Raw genomic sequence first — 16,157 nt, 5'->3', positions numbered from 1 at the left:
GGTAAGCTATTTTGTCAATGATTTTGAGAAGGAATGGTACTGTGGTGATAGGGCGCTAGTTAGTTGGGGTGGAAGGGTCTAAGTTCGTTTTTTTAAGCAAAGGGAGGACCCAAGACAGTTGTTGGGTACGGTGCCTGATGTGAAAGACGCATTTATTAGTTTGGTAATAAATGGAGCAAGATCACGGGCAGCATCCTTGATCAGTTGAGCGGGGCATAAATCTCCGTGGCAGTTTGAAGGTTTGAGGGTGAGAATGGTATTTTCAACCTCTTTGGTGGATACTTTGTGGAAGTTGAAGGAGGGGTTGTACGCTGGGGGGGAGGGTGGACTCGGGTGAACCTTTTTGTGGGGGATGGTACTCTGCTTGGTGGAGGAGAGCAGAGATTCTTTTTTGGTGCTTATCTTAGTCTTGAGGGATGAGATTTTATTCGCTAGGGCATTTTGAATGCCCGTGCACCAGTGTTTATCTTTGATACACGAATCTGGTGCTTGGGTCGGGGATTCTATCTCTTTAAGAATTGTGAAAAGCTCTCTAGTGTTAGATTTAGCTTGTGCAATTCGCGTGCTAAATGACGATTGCTTAGCCAGTATGATTTCTTTTTTATATTGGGAGGCTAGATTACTCAGGTATTTTTTGTTTTTTTCTGAGGGGGAAGCTCGCCAGAGTTTTTCGCAGCGTCGTTTTTCCTGTCTGAGGGCTTTGAGGTGAGGTGAAAACCAGGAGTTAATGTGTTTCCGAGGCTTGCTCTTTTTTAGCTTCAAAGGGGCTATAGCGTCAAGGGATGAGAGCATAATTTTATTGTAGATGTCAACCATCGTAAGGGGATCAGTGTGATCTGGGATGGCGTTCAGAGTTGGTATGATGAGCGGGATCAGATTGTCAGGGGTGATGTTCTTTTTATTACGGGATTGGATAGCTGGAGCTATGTTGTTGGTTGGTGCTGGGGTTGCCTTTAGGGTGAACGAGATCAGATAGTGGTCTGTCCAAGGCTGCGGGAGTATGGCAGAGACCAAGACTGGGCAGTTGTGCACGGCTAGCCAGTCCAGAGTTCTCCCTTTGATATGGGTGGGCTCGGTAATCTTCTGGGTGAAGCCCAGTTCCTCTAGGGTGTTATTGATTGTACTGGCATTGGCGTCTGCAGGGTCGCTAAAGCCAAGGTTAAAGTCTCCTAGTAGGATACGTTGTGAAGAGTTTTTAAGATTATTTGATAGGATGTCTGTGAGGTCTTCTTCGAATGATCCTAGGGGGCCCGGTGGTCGGTAGATAAGGTGGATGGAGATGGATTGAGTACTAGAAAGTATTAACTTAGCTGTTAGAGATTCACAGGAACTAACATCAGTGGGTGATTCAATTATGATAGTAAATTTGGTTTTGGCTATGATGGCAAGACCTCCACCTCTAGAGGTGGTGCGATCAAGTCTTAGTAGCGTGTAGTCATCTGGGACTGCTAGCATAATTGCAGGGCCTGCGTGGGGTGAAGCCAAGATTCAGTAACCGCTAAGAAGTCCAGGCCTTCATTGTGTAACAGGTCAGCGATGTCTGATGCATGAGCTACCATAGAGCGGGCATTTATTAGTGCACCCTTGGTTCCTAGATCTGCTGGGTTTAGAAGTAATGGCGCAGATTCGTAAGTACTTTTCTGGTCACGGATGGGCTCCCGGTGGAGTCTACTGTTCAATTGAAGAGGGTGTAGAGATGGATTCCTGGTTGCCTTGCTGTGGGTTGGTTTGGGTCGGGGGTCATAGAGTCTTGTAAGTCTGGCGCGTAGTCTAAGGTTTCTCATGCGAACAGGACAGGGTGTGGAGTTCATTTCAGTTAATATGTGTGGGTTATGTGCAGGTTCAAGTCCTGATGAGTTGGATAGCATGATTGGGTGTTGGCTGTTCAAGATGTGCAGTATTAATCTCAGTAACACTGTGTAAAGTGCATGGAGATACATTGTAAAGTTGGCAGAATAGACTGGTGCACTGTAGTTAATGTCTGGTAGTGTGAGTCTAGTCTAGTGGGGCACCTAATGTCGATTTGGGCAATCAAAGTACGAGAGCAAGGTCACTAACATAGTGCAAAGGCAATGGGTCGCTTAGGTTCAGATTTTTAGCAATCAGGCACGAGAGCATAGATCGCTTGGTAAGGTGCAAGGCAGAGGATCATCTAGATTTGATTTCACAATTGGGACACAAAAGCGTGGGTCACACTAGCAAAGGTTCATAGGCAGAGGATCATCTAGATTCAGTTTTAGCAATCAAGGCACAGAGCATAAAACGCAGTCATAGGCAATGAGTCACCTAAATTCAATTATTAGCAGTCGCGGCTCAAAGGCATAGGTCGCTTAGTAAAGGTGCAAGGCAAAGGGTCATCAAGAATCAGTATTAACAGTTAGGACCCAGGACGTTGGTCACTCAGGTAGGGTGCAATGGGTCACCTAAATTCAATTTTAGCAATCAGGCACAAGAGCATAGGTCACTTAGTAAGGTGTACAGGCGGAGGAGCATCTAGATTCGATTTTAGCAAACGGGACACAGAGGCATGGGTCACTAGTAAGGTGCAGAGGTGGTTAGTACTAGTCACAGATATATTAGGTGCAGTTTTGTGCGCAGCGCAGGTTTGAGCCAATGAATGTTGAACACAGGTGTGCTAGATGCAGTTGCAGGTATAAGAGAGCATTACAGGTGTATTACATAGGCAAGAGTCAATGGAGGCGCATTCTGAGGGTAGCAGAACTTCAGGATGCAGTAGGTTGCTATGTAGCTCACACAAAAGACCTGGTTACAAATATAGGGCATACATGATGGTAGGGAGGCACTGTGTGCGCGGTGGACGTTAGCTGGACCTTAATAGGCTTAACCGAACAGTAACATCATGGGCAGGAAGGTTACCTTGGTAAAATCACTGGAGGTCCAGGGGGTCTGGCAGACGGCAGACTAGGCAGTCAACAGGCAGAGAACAGGCACCAGCCTTGTCCTCGAGGGCCTTGACGGAGGAGGGCCGGCTTCGCCTGCCGGTGCCCAATGGAGGGAGTAGTAGCTCCTGTAGCCAATCGGATGGCTCGGGGCTGCTGCTGGCTTCCAGGAGTACAGATGGCTAGGGCAACAAAGGGGCGGCCATCTTTGAAGGGGGTACCGTGTGTGCCTGCAAGCGGTTGCCTTGCGGTGCAGGGTGAATGCAGGGCTGCGTGGGGCACGAGATCCTGGGTGGGGTGTGAGCGAAATGGCAACGATGGGCTGCAGCGAAAAGGCAGCGTCGAGGTGCGGGGTCTAGCGCGATCGAGCAGCGCTTACCCAAAGGCATCAGCTGGGCCGTGGTGCATGCCTCGGCGGGCCCGCTGCTCCAGCAGTACGGGGCCACGTGTATGGAGCTCCTGCTCCTTGGCTCAGATCCGGGACTATGGCCAGGCAGAGAACAGGCACCAGCCTTGTCCTCGAGGGCCTTGACGGAGGAGGGCAGTTGCTTCCGACTACTTCTCACAATGGCCCGGTTCCATGGAGGTCTTCCGTGCCTCCGAGCTTCTGTTTCTGCTGGGCTAGGTCCCTCACTCGGGCTGCTGTGCCCTACGTCAGAAGCAGCACAGACGTGCACCCCCGCGGGATCAGCAACGTCTCGCGAATCGCACCCTCCTGAAATTCGGGTCTCAACAAAGTATCTTTACATTTACTGCCCAACACATTCAATGTGATGAAGTAGGTGATGCGCTGACTCATGCTTAGCGGTGCAACTGCTGGTGCGGCAATTAGCACCGTCCACAATCCACTGCTCGTTACTGTATCGTCCTATGTTTCGGGGCGATTGCCACTTTGTATCTGTTGTCCTGGGATCGGGCCATCCTTCAATACCACATATCTTCCAAGGCACCTCTCAGATTAGGTCATTCAGGCTTCCATCTCGTGCACCTCACATTCCAATGGCCGGCAGTCTTTCATAGTCTTTATTCTGCAATTTTGCACGCTGCGTCCATCAGGATCAATGTAGGATGTGTTGGAGCATTCGGGATACACAGCCTACTCCATGGCTGCCAAGCAACGCCCCCCTTCACAGGTTCCATTTACAACAAAAGGTGCGACTACAGGTAGTGAGAACACGAACAAAGGAATTCTCTTGCCATAGCACATGGGAGACAAATAGAAGCTCCTCATTAACATCACAGTATGCCATAGCTGCCCCAAATTAAAGATGGCAAGAACAGGCCTTACAACTGTCAGTCTAGTCTTCCCATTGCCTCCCCAAAGTGCCTGTTTCAGCTTCCTTAGCCACTTAGAGGACTTCCACTAGTTTAGTATAGTGGGCAGGGTGGGTTGAGAGCCCCTGGGACCTATGGCTTTTTGAAAACAAAACACAACTCTCTTCACAGAAAAAGCACCATGGTGGGGTGAATGTAAATCTGTGAACAACTTGTACTAAAAAGAGAATGTTTTGAGGCACACAGACCATTCCCTAGTACAAGTCCTAGTACACCCGGCCCTTCACATGAAGGCCAGTGTCCAAAATAATAACTGTCTCAGGGAGTTCTAGTGCACTACCAGCAAACGTATATACCCTTGGCTGTCTAGATTGCCAAGCAGTTGTTGTCCTGGCATATCTTTGCCTTGGTCTTGTGCCATCTTCTGGACACTGGGTGGACTCTTATGGTTTGAACCTATCAGTCTTCTCCAGGTTGCTCTGCTGTGAAAGGTCAGCAGTTCCCCATCGTGCCCTAATGGACAATTTTAACCAATTGCATCTTTCTGGGTAGGGTGAGTAGTTATTCCCTCCCTACCATGGTACTTCTAGGAAGGACATTCTCCCCAAAAACTGGTTTCTTCAGGCAAGGAGCTTTGCTCGAGTCAGTGACATAAAAGCCACTGTCAGGCTTGCCAATCTGTTTGGCAGTCTCTTGGAGATGTAGTGCCAAAAGTCTGTACAGCTCTTTTCTTGCAACTATCTGGCCTCTATGCCCAAGTCCTCAGCAGTCCTCCACCAGCCTGTTCTCACTTGACTTCTCTAAATCTGTGACTTACTTGGTTCAGCCGCCTCACTGTATCCTTCTCTTTCCCCCTCTATTTAGCCTTGCTGGCCTGGTAATGCAGCTCCTGTCTCACTTGCTGTATACAAATAAGAACAATATATATATATATCACAACGGATGGGTAACCCCTATGCCATGGAACTGGGGAACAACAAAATTACAAAAAAAGATCCCGAAGGGAAAAAGGGAGTTCACATGGAGGAGTACTGTATTAATTTAAGTACTCAATTATGGAAATGGAGGCGAGGAAGAAAAGGAGAGCCCAGTCATAAATATTCACATTATCATTTTTAATTAGTAATTTATTACCATTATAAAATTGCATAATATATAAACATCAAATCAACAATAAAATCGATGAATTGATTATAAAATACTTGTCAAATCTAATGCCTCAAGCCATTCAATAGCAGTTTAGTTGCCACAATTCGTAACCTCATGTTACTCAAGGTGAAGCATCGCTGTCTCATTTTAAATTCCATCCAAATAGTCAAAGTGCTATGGAGAGGGCAAATAGTTAACAATTGAATAAAGTGCTAAGTGCAACCAAGTGCTAAGTGCCAAGTTGTTAACAAAGAAATAAAGTACTAAATGCAAAAAAAGTGCTACATGCCTACTGTGCATACATGATCTTAAAATATCATAACAGTTTCGGCGAATTTAACCTATCTGGCTCCATTGAGCGAGTCAGTAGTCGCCTTCCTCAGGGCGCACTAAATATTGCAAATAAAAACCTGGAACGAACTAATGCTTAAATTTTTTGTCTATCATTCAGTAGTTCTTGCAGGTAAAACTTTGTACAATTCATAAGAGCTTGATTGTAGATCTGAAAGTCTGTGGGAGACGTTGACCCTTAATGAAACACATTAAAACAGACAAAATAAAAAAACAGAAAAAAACTTTGTTAAAATACAGAGTATAATGAGTGAGCCTCCTAATTTTCGATGCCTCTAGCCATGGAAATAAAACCTGGGGATATATATATATATTCACCTAAGTTGGTCCAGAAGTGGTGCCGAAAAATGTGTTTGTTTCGATCCGCCACCCAAACAGGACTGGTGATGCAAATAAATTTACATCTAGAAAAGACAAAAATAAGAAGCTAAAAGAGATATCACTAGATTATCTCAGACTTCGATTGCTAAAACACAGTGTCCCCTGTCTCCACAGAGAGCAGATCAATATGTTACCCCTTCTATTACCAACCTTAAATTGTAGAATGTTTTAGCCTCTAATCGTGTCTGCAATCGACTCTATAATAGATAAGGATAGGGAATATTCCAAATCTTCGAGTCTTCGACGGTGTGGGATCAAGTTGGAAGGAGAGGCCAACAAATGCTAACCCGTAGGTGAAAAAACCCTAAGAAAAAGGTATAGAACAAGGTTTGCATATTAAAGGTTGTAAGCCATTAGGTGCAGCAATTAAAGAAGCGTTTTGAGTTGAAAAAGTAAACTGCATCAAATTAAATGGGTTCAGACAGGGTGGGAGGATGAACTAATGCTTGGATCAGACAAATGCCACTTGCACAAGCCTGTCCTAGTTTGTCATGTTGAAGCTGACAATTCTGGACCTCTAGTGCACCCGTTTCAAGCCACTGTAATAGTGTCAAAGTTCTAATCTAGGAAAGTCTTTTATCTAGATTATTAAATAGCGGGCTCGGGTTCGCGCCGTCCGATATAGTCTCCTCCACAAGATGTATAAATATGCACAAAACTCGAGACATTAAATCAAGCTAAATATATGTCCTATGTCCTGTCGGTAACATACAAGGAGACTAAATGCGGCTCGCGGAGAGGAGAGCCTACAGATATATATAAAATAGCAAAGTATTCTCACCCGGTACAAGCCTTCTCTTTCGTCTCTGAATGCAGCTGCCTGAAATGCACACCATCCGATGTGGCCTCCGCGGCTGTGTTTATAAACACACGCGGTACTAGAGACAGAAACAAGACTGCGTATGTGCCCTTTGGCCTATAGAGACTAATTTTTTTTTATTTTTTTTTTTTTACGCCAGTTATTTAAATATAGCCTGAGTAGGTAATATTGTTGGCACATTCATTCATGCCACAATTGCTAACACACATTTATACATCTGTAGGTTTTCTGTGTGGCGAGACCGTACTTTAGTCCTTTTTTAGTCTCTATAGGCCAAAGGGCACATACGCAGTCTTGTTTCTGTCTCTAGTACCGCGTGTGTTTATAAACACAGCCGCGGAGGCCACATCGGATGGTGTGCATTTCAGGCAGCTGCATTCAGAGACGAAAGAGAAGGCTTGTACCGGGTGAGAATACTTTGCTATTTTATATATATCTGTAGGCTCTCCTCTCCGCGAGCCGCATTTAGTCTCCTTGTATGTTACCGACAGGACATAGGACATATATTTAGCTTGATTTAATGTCTCGAGTTTTGTGCATATTTATACATCTTGTGGAGGAGACTATATCGGACGGCGCGAACCCGAGCCCGCTATTTAATAATCTAGATAAAAGACTTTCCTAGATTAGAACTTTGACACTATTACAGTGGCTTGAAACGGGTGCACTAGAGGTCCAGAATTGTCAGCTTCAACATGACAAACTAGGACAGGCTTGTGCAAGTGGCATTTGTCTGATCCAAGCATTAGTTCATCCTCCCACCCTGTCTGAACCCATTTAATTTGATGCAGTTTACTTTTTCAACTCAAAACGCTTCTTTAATTGCTGCACCTAATGGCTTACAACCTTTAATATGCAAACCTTGTTCTATACCTTTTTCTTAGGGTTTTTTCACCTACGGGTTAGCATTTGTTGGCCTCTCCTTCCAACTTGATCCCACACCGTCGAAGACTCGAAGATTTGGAATATTCCCTATCCTTATCTATTATAGAGTCGATTGCAGACACGATTAGAGGCTAAAACATTCTACAATTTAAGGTTGGTAATAGAAGGGGTAACATATTGATCTGCTCTCTGTGGAGACAGGGGACACTGTGTTTTAGCAATCGAAGTCTGAGATAATCTAGTGATATCTCTTTTAGCTTCTTATTTTTGTCTTTTGTAGATGTAAATTTATTTGCATCACCAGTCCTGTTTGGGTGGCGGATCGAAACAAACACATTTTTCGGCACCACTTCTGGACCAACTTAGGTGAATATATATATATATCCCCAGGTTTTATTTCCATGGCTAGAGGCATCGAAAATTAGGAGGCTCACTCATTATACTCTGTATTTTAACAAAGTTTTTTTCTGTTTTTTTATTTTGTCTGTTTTAATGTGTTTCATTAAGGGTCAACGTCTCCCACAGACTTTCAGATCTACAATCAAGCTCTTATGAATTGTACAAAGTTTTACCTGCAAGAACTACTGAATGATAGACAAAAAATTTAAGCATTAGTTCGTTCCAGGTTTTTATTTGCAATATTTAGTGCGCCCTGAGGAAGGCGACTACTGACTCGCTCAATGGAGCCAGATAGGTTAAATTCGCCGAAACTGTTATGATATTTTAAGATCATGTATGCACAGTAGGCATGTAGCACTTTTTTTGCATTTAGTACTTTATTTCTTTGTTAACAACTTGGCACTTAGCACTTGGTTGCACTTAGCACTTTATTCAATTGTTAACTATTTGCCCTCTCCATAGCACTTTGACTATTTGGATGGAATTTAAAATGAGACAGCGATGCTTCACCTTGAGTAACATGAGGTTACGAATTGTGGCAACTAAACTGCTATTGAATGGCTTGAGGCATTAGATTTGACAAGTATTTTATAATCAATTCATCGATTTTATTGTTGATTTGATGTTTATATATTATGCAATTTTATAATGGTAATAAATTACTAATTAAAAATGATAATGTGAATATTTATGACTGGGCTCTCCTTTTCTTCCTCGCCTCTATTTCCATAATTGAGTACTTAAATTAATACAGTACTCCTCCATGTGAACTCCCTTTTTCCCTTCGGGATCTTTTTTTGTACAAATAAGAACAAACCTACAAATGTATATTAACGTGGTGATGCTGCAACAGTACCTTTTTGTATGCCACAAAATACAATCCGCTTTTGTTTCTCAAACAAAAAAAAACTGTCCATAACTATCTTTTTAGTGATTGTTTTAGTGCACATTTTCTGCCTACATGTTAGTATTTCTTACTGCTCTCAGATTATGAAGAAAACATTTAAATAAAAACTGCATTCATAGAACTAGTTCAATGATCATTTACAAGAAGTAGATTTAGTAAAACACATTTCGACCATGTCTGTGCCTTGACAAAAGGCATACATGGGACGTTCATGTAAGGAACAAATTACTTACCTGTAACTGTTGTTGTCCAGCATGGGTCTGGCATGGATTCACATGCTCATGAATATTCCCAGTCGTCAGGCCGGGAATCCTCGGTAAAGAAAAAATCAGTATCAGTTTTGTTTCTGATCTGTCTTTCTCAGTAGTAACCAATCACTGATCTCTGGGTCATATTGCCCCTAGCCAATGACTGCCCTCTCCCTAAGCCCCGCCTCTGGCAGCCATCCTCAGATTTGGTAGCACTTAAAGTGGCAGTATGACCAAGTGAAGAGCCGCAGAGAGGAAGGAGGGAGGCTTTGCATGTGAATCCATGCCAGACCCATGCTGGAAAACAACAGTTACAGGTAAGTAACTTGTTCCTTCTCCAGAATGGGGTCTGCCATGGATTCACATGCTCATGAATATAAGAATACATAGCAGTACACACATGCACAACCACGGGAGGTGGCAAAGGCTAAACATTACATCAAAACTCAACATTAAGCATTTCTTACCTCCTCACCAGGCTCACCTTAAGCGAACAGGTTGCGCAGCACTGCTTCGCCGACCCTGGAATCCCAGTCGGCGCAGTAGAATCTCATGAAGGTGTGCGTCGACCTCCATGTGGCAGCCGTGCAGATGTCCAGCAGGGGCACACCAGACAAGAACGCAGTGTTAGCAGCGATAGCTCTGGTCGAAGGGGCTCTCGGACGGCCGTGCAACGGTCGGTTTGCCAACCGATGACAGTGCATGATGCAGCCAGAGAGCCATCTGGAAATGGAAGCCTTCGAGAGAGCTTTCCCTTGGTTCACAGGTCCCAAGTTCATAAACAGCTGTGATGTCCTCCGAAACTCTTTGTTCGGTCCACGTAGAACTTCAGCGCTCTAGCTACATCCAGCGAGTGCAAAGTCCTCTCGGCTGGCGACGAAGGCGACGGGGAAAAATACTGGTAACACCAAGGGCTCGTTGAGATGGAAGGCCGACGGCACCTTGGGCATGAAGGAGGGGTGCGTCCTCAGCACTACCCTTGTATCGTGAAAGGTCAGGTATGGAGGCTTGCAGGATGGCGCCTGGATCTCTCCCACGTGTCGTGCGGTGGTGATGGCCACCAGGAACGCTGTTTTCCACGACAGAAACTTCAACGGGGCCGAATGAAACGACTCGAATGGCGGACCCATGAGCCTGGTCAGCACCACGTTGAGCTCCCACGCCGAGGCTGGTGCCTCCACCGGCGGGAATGATCGAAACAGTCCTTTCATAAATTCCTTAAGCAGGCGATGAGACCACAGGGAGGACTGCCCTGTAGTCCTGGTGTATCGGGAAATCACTGCCAGGTGTATCTTGATTGAAGCGTGAGATAGTCCAGCTTTGGCTAGCGACAGTAGGTACGGCAACACTTGAGGGGCCGTAAACCGCAGAGGGTTAATCTTCTGTACCCGGCACCAGATCGAGAACCTCTTCCACTTATGTACGTGGCACTTGAGAGTTGAGGACGCCCTGGCCTTCGCAAGAACCTCTCTGCAGTCGGCCGGGATATCGTACCCTCCAAACTCTAGTGCTGCAGGAGCCAGGCCTGCAAGTTCAGCGACTCTGGGTCGTGATGAAGAATGGCGCCTCCTTCTCTGGAGAGAAGATCTGCGTCCTTCGACAGCTTGACTGGTGGGGACGCTGACAAGTCCAGAAGGTCCGGGAACCAGATCTGTCTCGGTCACGCCGGTGCAACGAGTATCATTCGGCACCGGGACTTCTTGAGCTGGTTGATGAGTCGGAGCAGCAACGGCAACGGAGGGAACGCATATAGGAACAGGCCGTCCCAGGGGAACGAGAAAGCATCGCCCATGCTCCTCGGTTGGGGAAACCTGCTGGCAAACCTCTGGCACTTGGAGTTTGTCGCCGTCGCGAACAGGTCGATCTGGGGTTTGCCCCATCGCTGAAAGAGTCAGTCCACTTGGTCCTGGCGTAGTTCCCACTCGTGGGACGAGCGCAGCTCTCTGCTGAGTGAGTCGGCGATGGTGTTTTTTTTATCCCTGCTAGATGAAACGGCACCAGAAACATCCCTTGAGCAACGGGCCAATGCCACTGGGCTTCCTTGGATAGGGCTGGGGACATGGTTCCGCCCTGCTTCCGGATGTAAAACATCGTGGTGGTGTTGTCAGTGAAGATCCTCACTACCTTGCCCTTGAGGGACGGGAGAAAGGATCTGAGGGCCCAGAACACTGCCCGGAGCTCCAGGATGTTGATGTGGAGCGGCTTCACCTTCGGAAGCCAAAGGCCTCTCACGTGGAGATCTCCGGTGTGCGCTTCCCACCCCTCCAGGGAGGCATCCGTCGTCACCATCACCTGGTGGGTGGGGGTCTGAAAATCTGTTCCTGCCGCCAGATGAGCGCGGGTGCCCCACCACCGGAACGCTCGACGGAAGGTCTTGTTGAGAGGGATCCTGTCTTCGAAGCTGCCAGTTGCTTATATCCAGCGGGCGTCGAGGAATTCATGTAGAGGGCGCATCCGAAGCCTGCACAGGCGCACGAGATATATGCAAGAGGACATCATCCCGAGGAGGGACATGATGGACTTCACCTTGGCCACGTCCCTGGCCAGCAGACGCTGCACCTTGCCTAGGATGGCCTTTGTCCTTTCCTCCGACGGTGAGGCCAGACGCGCCACTGTGTCGAGCTTGGCTCCCAGAAACAGTGCGACTTGCGAGGGGACCAGGTGGGAATTGGGGAAGTTGATGGAGAACCCCAGGTCCGTGAGTAGCTGGACGGTCTTCGCTGTGTGTTCCACAGTGAGCTTCCTTGTCCTTGCGCGGATGAGCCAATCATCCAGGTAGGGGTAGACCTGGATCCCCTGTAGGCGCAGCCGCGCCGCCACTGGAGCGAGGCACTTGGTGAAAACCCTAGGTGCTGATTTCAGTCCGAACGGGAGGGCCTTAAACTGGTAGTGCTGCCCTTGGACCACGAATCTGAGGAACTTTCGGTGTCCTTTTAAAATGGGGATATGAAAGTATGCATCCTCCAAATCCAACGACGACAGGAAATCGCCCTCCTCCAGCTGTCCCAGCACGTGCTGGAGGCTGACCATCCAGAACTTCTGTGCCTTGATGTACTTGTTCAGTCGTCGCAGGTCCAGGATGGTTCGCCATCCTCCTGTCTTCTTTCTCACGAGGAAGTACCTTGAGTATACTCCGGAGCCCCGGAGCCTCTCCGGGACGAGCTCAATGGCACCTTTTTTGAGCATCGCCCTTACCTCCAATAGCAGTTGAGGGACGTGATTTTCCTTCCTGACCACGGGTGAAATGCGGGGGCACTTTTTTAGGAATTCGAGGGCGTGCCCCTGGGCCAGGGCGTCCAGCACCCAACGGTCGGTGGAGATGGACTCCCACACGCTGACGAACTTCGCCAGCCGGCCTCCCACATGGGTGCTTCAGTGGGGGCCCCACACCACGGTCAGTTCAATCTTGCTTCGAGGACGCCTTGCCGCATTGGTCCACCCGACTTGCCTCGTCCTCTATAGGCTTCCTTCGACGAGGAGCGGGCCGCTTGGCAGTACGTAGAGGAGCCACCGCCAAATCCTTTGGAGGCACCCTGCTTGCCTCCGGTGCTCTGAAAGGACGGCCTTCGTTGCCGGAGAACGCCTAGGGCCTTAGCTGTCTCTGTGTCCGCCTTGATGGCTTGGAGGGACTTTCCCAAACAGATTGTTCCCGTCGAATGGCATGTCCAAAACCTTGGCTTGTACGTCCTGGCGGAAATCCGTCGCCTTGAGCCACCGTTGTCGTCTAAGGCAAACGCTGTTGCCTAGCTGGCGGAAACCGGTGTCGGCAATGTCCATTGCCACCGTTATGGCATGGTCCGACGCCACCTCGCCTTCTTGCAAGATCTCCAGAGCCTCGGCCCTCTTGTCGTCCGGTAGGAAGTTCAACAGGGGGGCGGTCTTGTACCATAACTCCCTGTCGTAGCGGGCCACGATCGCGAGGGCGTTGGCTGCCTTAATCGTTGTTGCCGTTGACGAGATTACTCGTCGTCCCATTGGTCCAGCTTCTTTCCTTTGCCGTCCGGCGGGGAAGTTGACGTTGAGGCTGATGCGCCCCCCCCCCGCTTTCTTCTTGGCCGCCGCTGAGACGACCGAGTCAGGTGTTGGTTGTACCCTAAGGCACGAAGGGGCCGTGTCGGGGACCCGGTACTACTTCTCGTACCGATCCCTCTTGGCAGGCGTCGTAGACGGGTTCTTGAGAAGGGTGAGACCCTCGTTCCAGATGTCATCCAGCAGAGGCACGGCGAGGACTGTTTTCCTCTTGGCCTTGCGCCGTTGGTAAAGGAAACCTTCATTCGTCTCTTCGGGGTAGAGCTGGAAAAGCTTGGATTCCCTGGTGATCACTGCATGGAAAGATCTGATCTCGTCGGGCGGGGAGACCCGGGCTGGGGGCGATTGGAGCTCTGTCCCGTCATCACTGCCGCGACTTCCTCGATAGAGGCTTTGGCCGGGTGAATCAAGGCCTTTACCACCTTCTGTGGGCCTGTGGCCTTCACCTTGGGGGGAGGGTCACCGTCTCGCTCCCCCTCGGTTGGATCCTTCGAGCTCGACCGGGGCCTCTCCAGAAACTTTGCCGGGTTCTCGGCCTTCCTCCTCCCTGAGCCAGAGTGTTGGCTCGTGGTTGATGGCGCTGGAGAAGATGCACCCTACCTGGCAGCCGCGGAGCCTGACCGTTCGGCGCTCCCGGTGCCCGCAGACTCGCAGTGCTTTGCCTTCTGTTGGGCCCCCGTCGCCGGGGTGCCCTCACAGGACTTAGAAGACCGCTCGGACTTCTTCTTCTTCTCACCCGACGGGCTCTTTCCTTGCAGCCAGTTGGAGAGACAAAGTTGTCGGTCCTTGATGGTCCGTTCCGACATGTTCCTGCAAAACGCAGTCCTTCTGCACGTGCGTTTTGTCCTCATGAAGGCAGTAGAGACATTTCGAGTGCTCGTCCTCCTTGAACACATTCTGCAGCTGGCATCCAGGGCAAACCCTGAACAGCTTTCCGGGTGTTGAGCTTCCCTTGTCCTGGGCCATGTTCGGGTAGGCCGCAGAAACTCCTGGACTCCTCCAAGAAGCGTAACTCGACGAAATCTTCACCCTTGAGGGGCATAGAAAAATCCGACACGGATCCCCGTTAATCGGATGTAGAGACGGTGGAGCTTGAGGCTCTATTTGACCGAAAAATGCGCTTTTTTCAAAGAGAATCTCGAGAGCTAAAAACAAGGACTCCCAACACTTGAGCGTGCAGTAAAAATCTGAGGATGGCTGCCAGAGGCGGGGCTTAGGGAGAGTGCAGTCATTGGCTGGGGGCAGTATGACCCAGAGACCAGTGATTGGTTTCTACTGAGAAAGACAGATCAGAAACTAAACTGATACCGATTTTCTCTTTACCGAGGATTCCCGGCCTGACGACAGGGAATATTCATGAGCATGTGAATCCATGCCAGACCCCATGCTGGAGAATGTCTGTTCCTCTACTGACCATGGTTGGTAATGGGCGACACATATAAACTCAAGACTTTGATGTTCTTTCCCCTATATGAATCCCACAGATATGCATTTACCTTGGATGATTGCTGAGCTTGATTATTGTCTTGCGAGGCAAAGCATCATGTACTGGCTGGACATCATCCTATGGAAAAATAGGTGCATGGAAATCATTTAATTGCTTTGTTTTTCTTTTTAAATACTTTAAAACAATGTGAATCTAATATTCATTTTCCATTTTATCCTTGGGACTGCCCCAAAGTCATACTTCTGCCCTAATAAAAGTTCTCTTATCCTACCGCAAGGCCTATATAAACATCCTAATTTGGTAGATAATGATAACAGTAAGTCCTGAAATTGTATTACACGAGTACAGTTACATCTTTAATTCTGTGATTACTGCCACTTGGTAATGTTGCATTTTTTGAATACATGTTTTGATTTCTGGCTTGCTTTTGTAAATATGCACCTTTTTACATAAACAATGACACTAATGAAATATGGAAACACATACTTAATAGTAGCAAGCACAGTTTATATCCATGGACCTTTTGAAATGCATCTGTTCACATACAAAAGCACAGACTCCTTACATGCAATGGTACTGTTTGGTCAGAAATTTCTTTTGGCAGAGGTAGTCATTTAGTCTGGCATTTTGGTGCCCCTGCCTTATTTCTGCCCATCGAGTTTCATTCTAAAGCCATACTTAATACTGTAACTAACATGTTGATATGTTGCAATGATATCCCAGAAGACTACAAGGGTAGGGGATACTGTAAAAATTCCCTCATTCTGTTTGTGAGTGAGTTTACTCACAAACTGTGCGTTTTACAGGCTGGTGGCAGCTATATACTTTTTATACCCAGAACTGACACCACGACCCAAACTAAATCCTGATGTTGGAACCTATCTCTGCACTCGCATATCCTGCACTTAGGAACATCTTCCAGCAGTCCGGACCACATCTTGGGGCTGGTGACCGTTATCCTACCACAAGATCAGTCCCTGCATCTAGAAGTTGGCTCCAACACTGCATACTTCCTCCTATGAGCCGTCTGGTCATCAAACCTGGTACTGGATCTGATTTGTTGGGGTCCCTGGTTGTTACCAGTCCAAAGATGGCCTTGCCTGCAGCTTTTCCTAGAATCCGGTAATATAATACCTTATTTTTCTGATAACTGGGAAATGCCCAATGACTTTGTCCCCATAAAATCAATGGGCACACCTTTAACTCTATAAACTTTGTTCAAGTATGCAACGATTTATTTAACTGTGAAACTGGTGCATAGTGTTATAGACCTTTATTTTGTGTCTTTTACAGATGCTTCATTTTACATGGTTCTTTCTGATGTTTACTTCATATCTGCATTTATAGCTATTTCTTGTCCACACAA

General features: G+C 47.5%; 1 protein-coding gene and 2 long non-coding RNA genes across 3 annotated transcripts in view; 1 reads left to right on the top strand and 2 right to left on the bottom strand.

Moving 5' to 3' along the window:
* MAN2A1 (mannosidase alpha class 2A member 1) overlaps positions 1-16,157 on the bottom strand; it is a 1,346,034-nt gene that overhangs the window by 448,382 nt on the left and 881,495 nt on the right. Inside the window, exon 12 of the mRNA XM_069625484.1 lies at positions 14,841-14,908. Within this exon, the coding sequence (XP_069481585.1) occupies positions 14,841-14,908 (68 nt within the window). The remainder of the gene's footprint in view (positions 1-14,840; positions 14,909-16,157) is intronic.
* On the bottom strand, positions 5,614-6,357 carry LOC138510983 (uncharacterized). The gene is made up of 3 exons (XR_011280513.1): positions 6,207-6,357; positions 5,994-6,079; positions 5,614-5,852 (listed from the first exon to the last, which is right to left on the bottom strand). It is a non-coding gene; the product is annotated as an uncharacterized lncRNA (long non-coding RNA).
* On the top strand, positions 7,764-8,506 carry LOC138510982 (uncharacterized). The gene is made up of 3 exons (XR_011280512.1): positions 7,764-7,914; positions 8,042-8,127; positions 8,269-8,506. It is a non-coding gene; the product is annotated as an uncharacterized lncRNA (long non-coding RNA).

The sequence above is a fragment of the Ambystoma mexicanum genome, chromosome 6p (genome assembly GCF_040938575.1).
Source record: "Ambystoma mexicanum isolate Mex_15411 chromosome 6p, UKY_AmexF1_1, whole genome shotgun sequence".
NCBI lineage: Eukaryota > Metazoa > Chordata > Amphibia > Caudata > Ambystomatidae > Ambystoma > Ambystoma mexicanum.
This window is presented reverse-complemented; position numbering and strand designations above follow the sequence as displayed.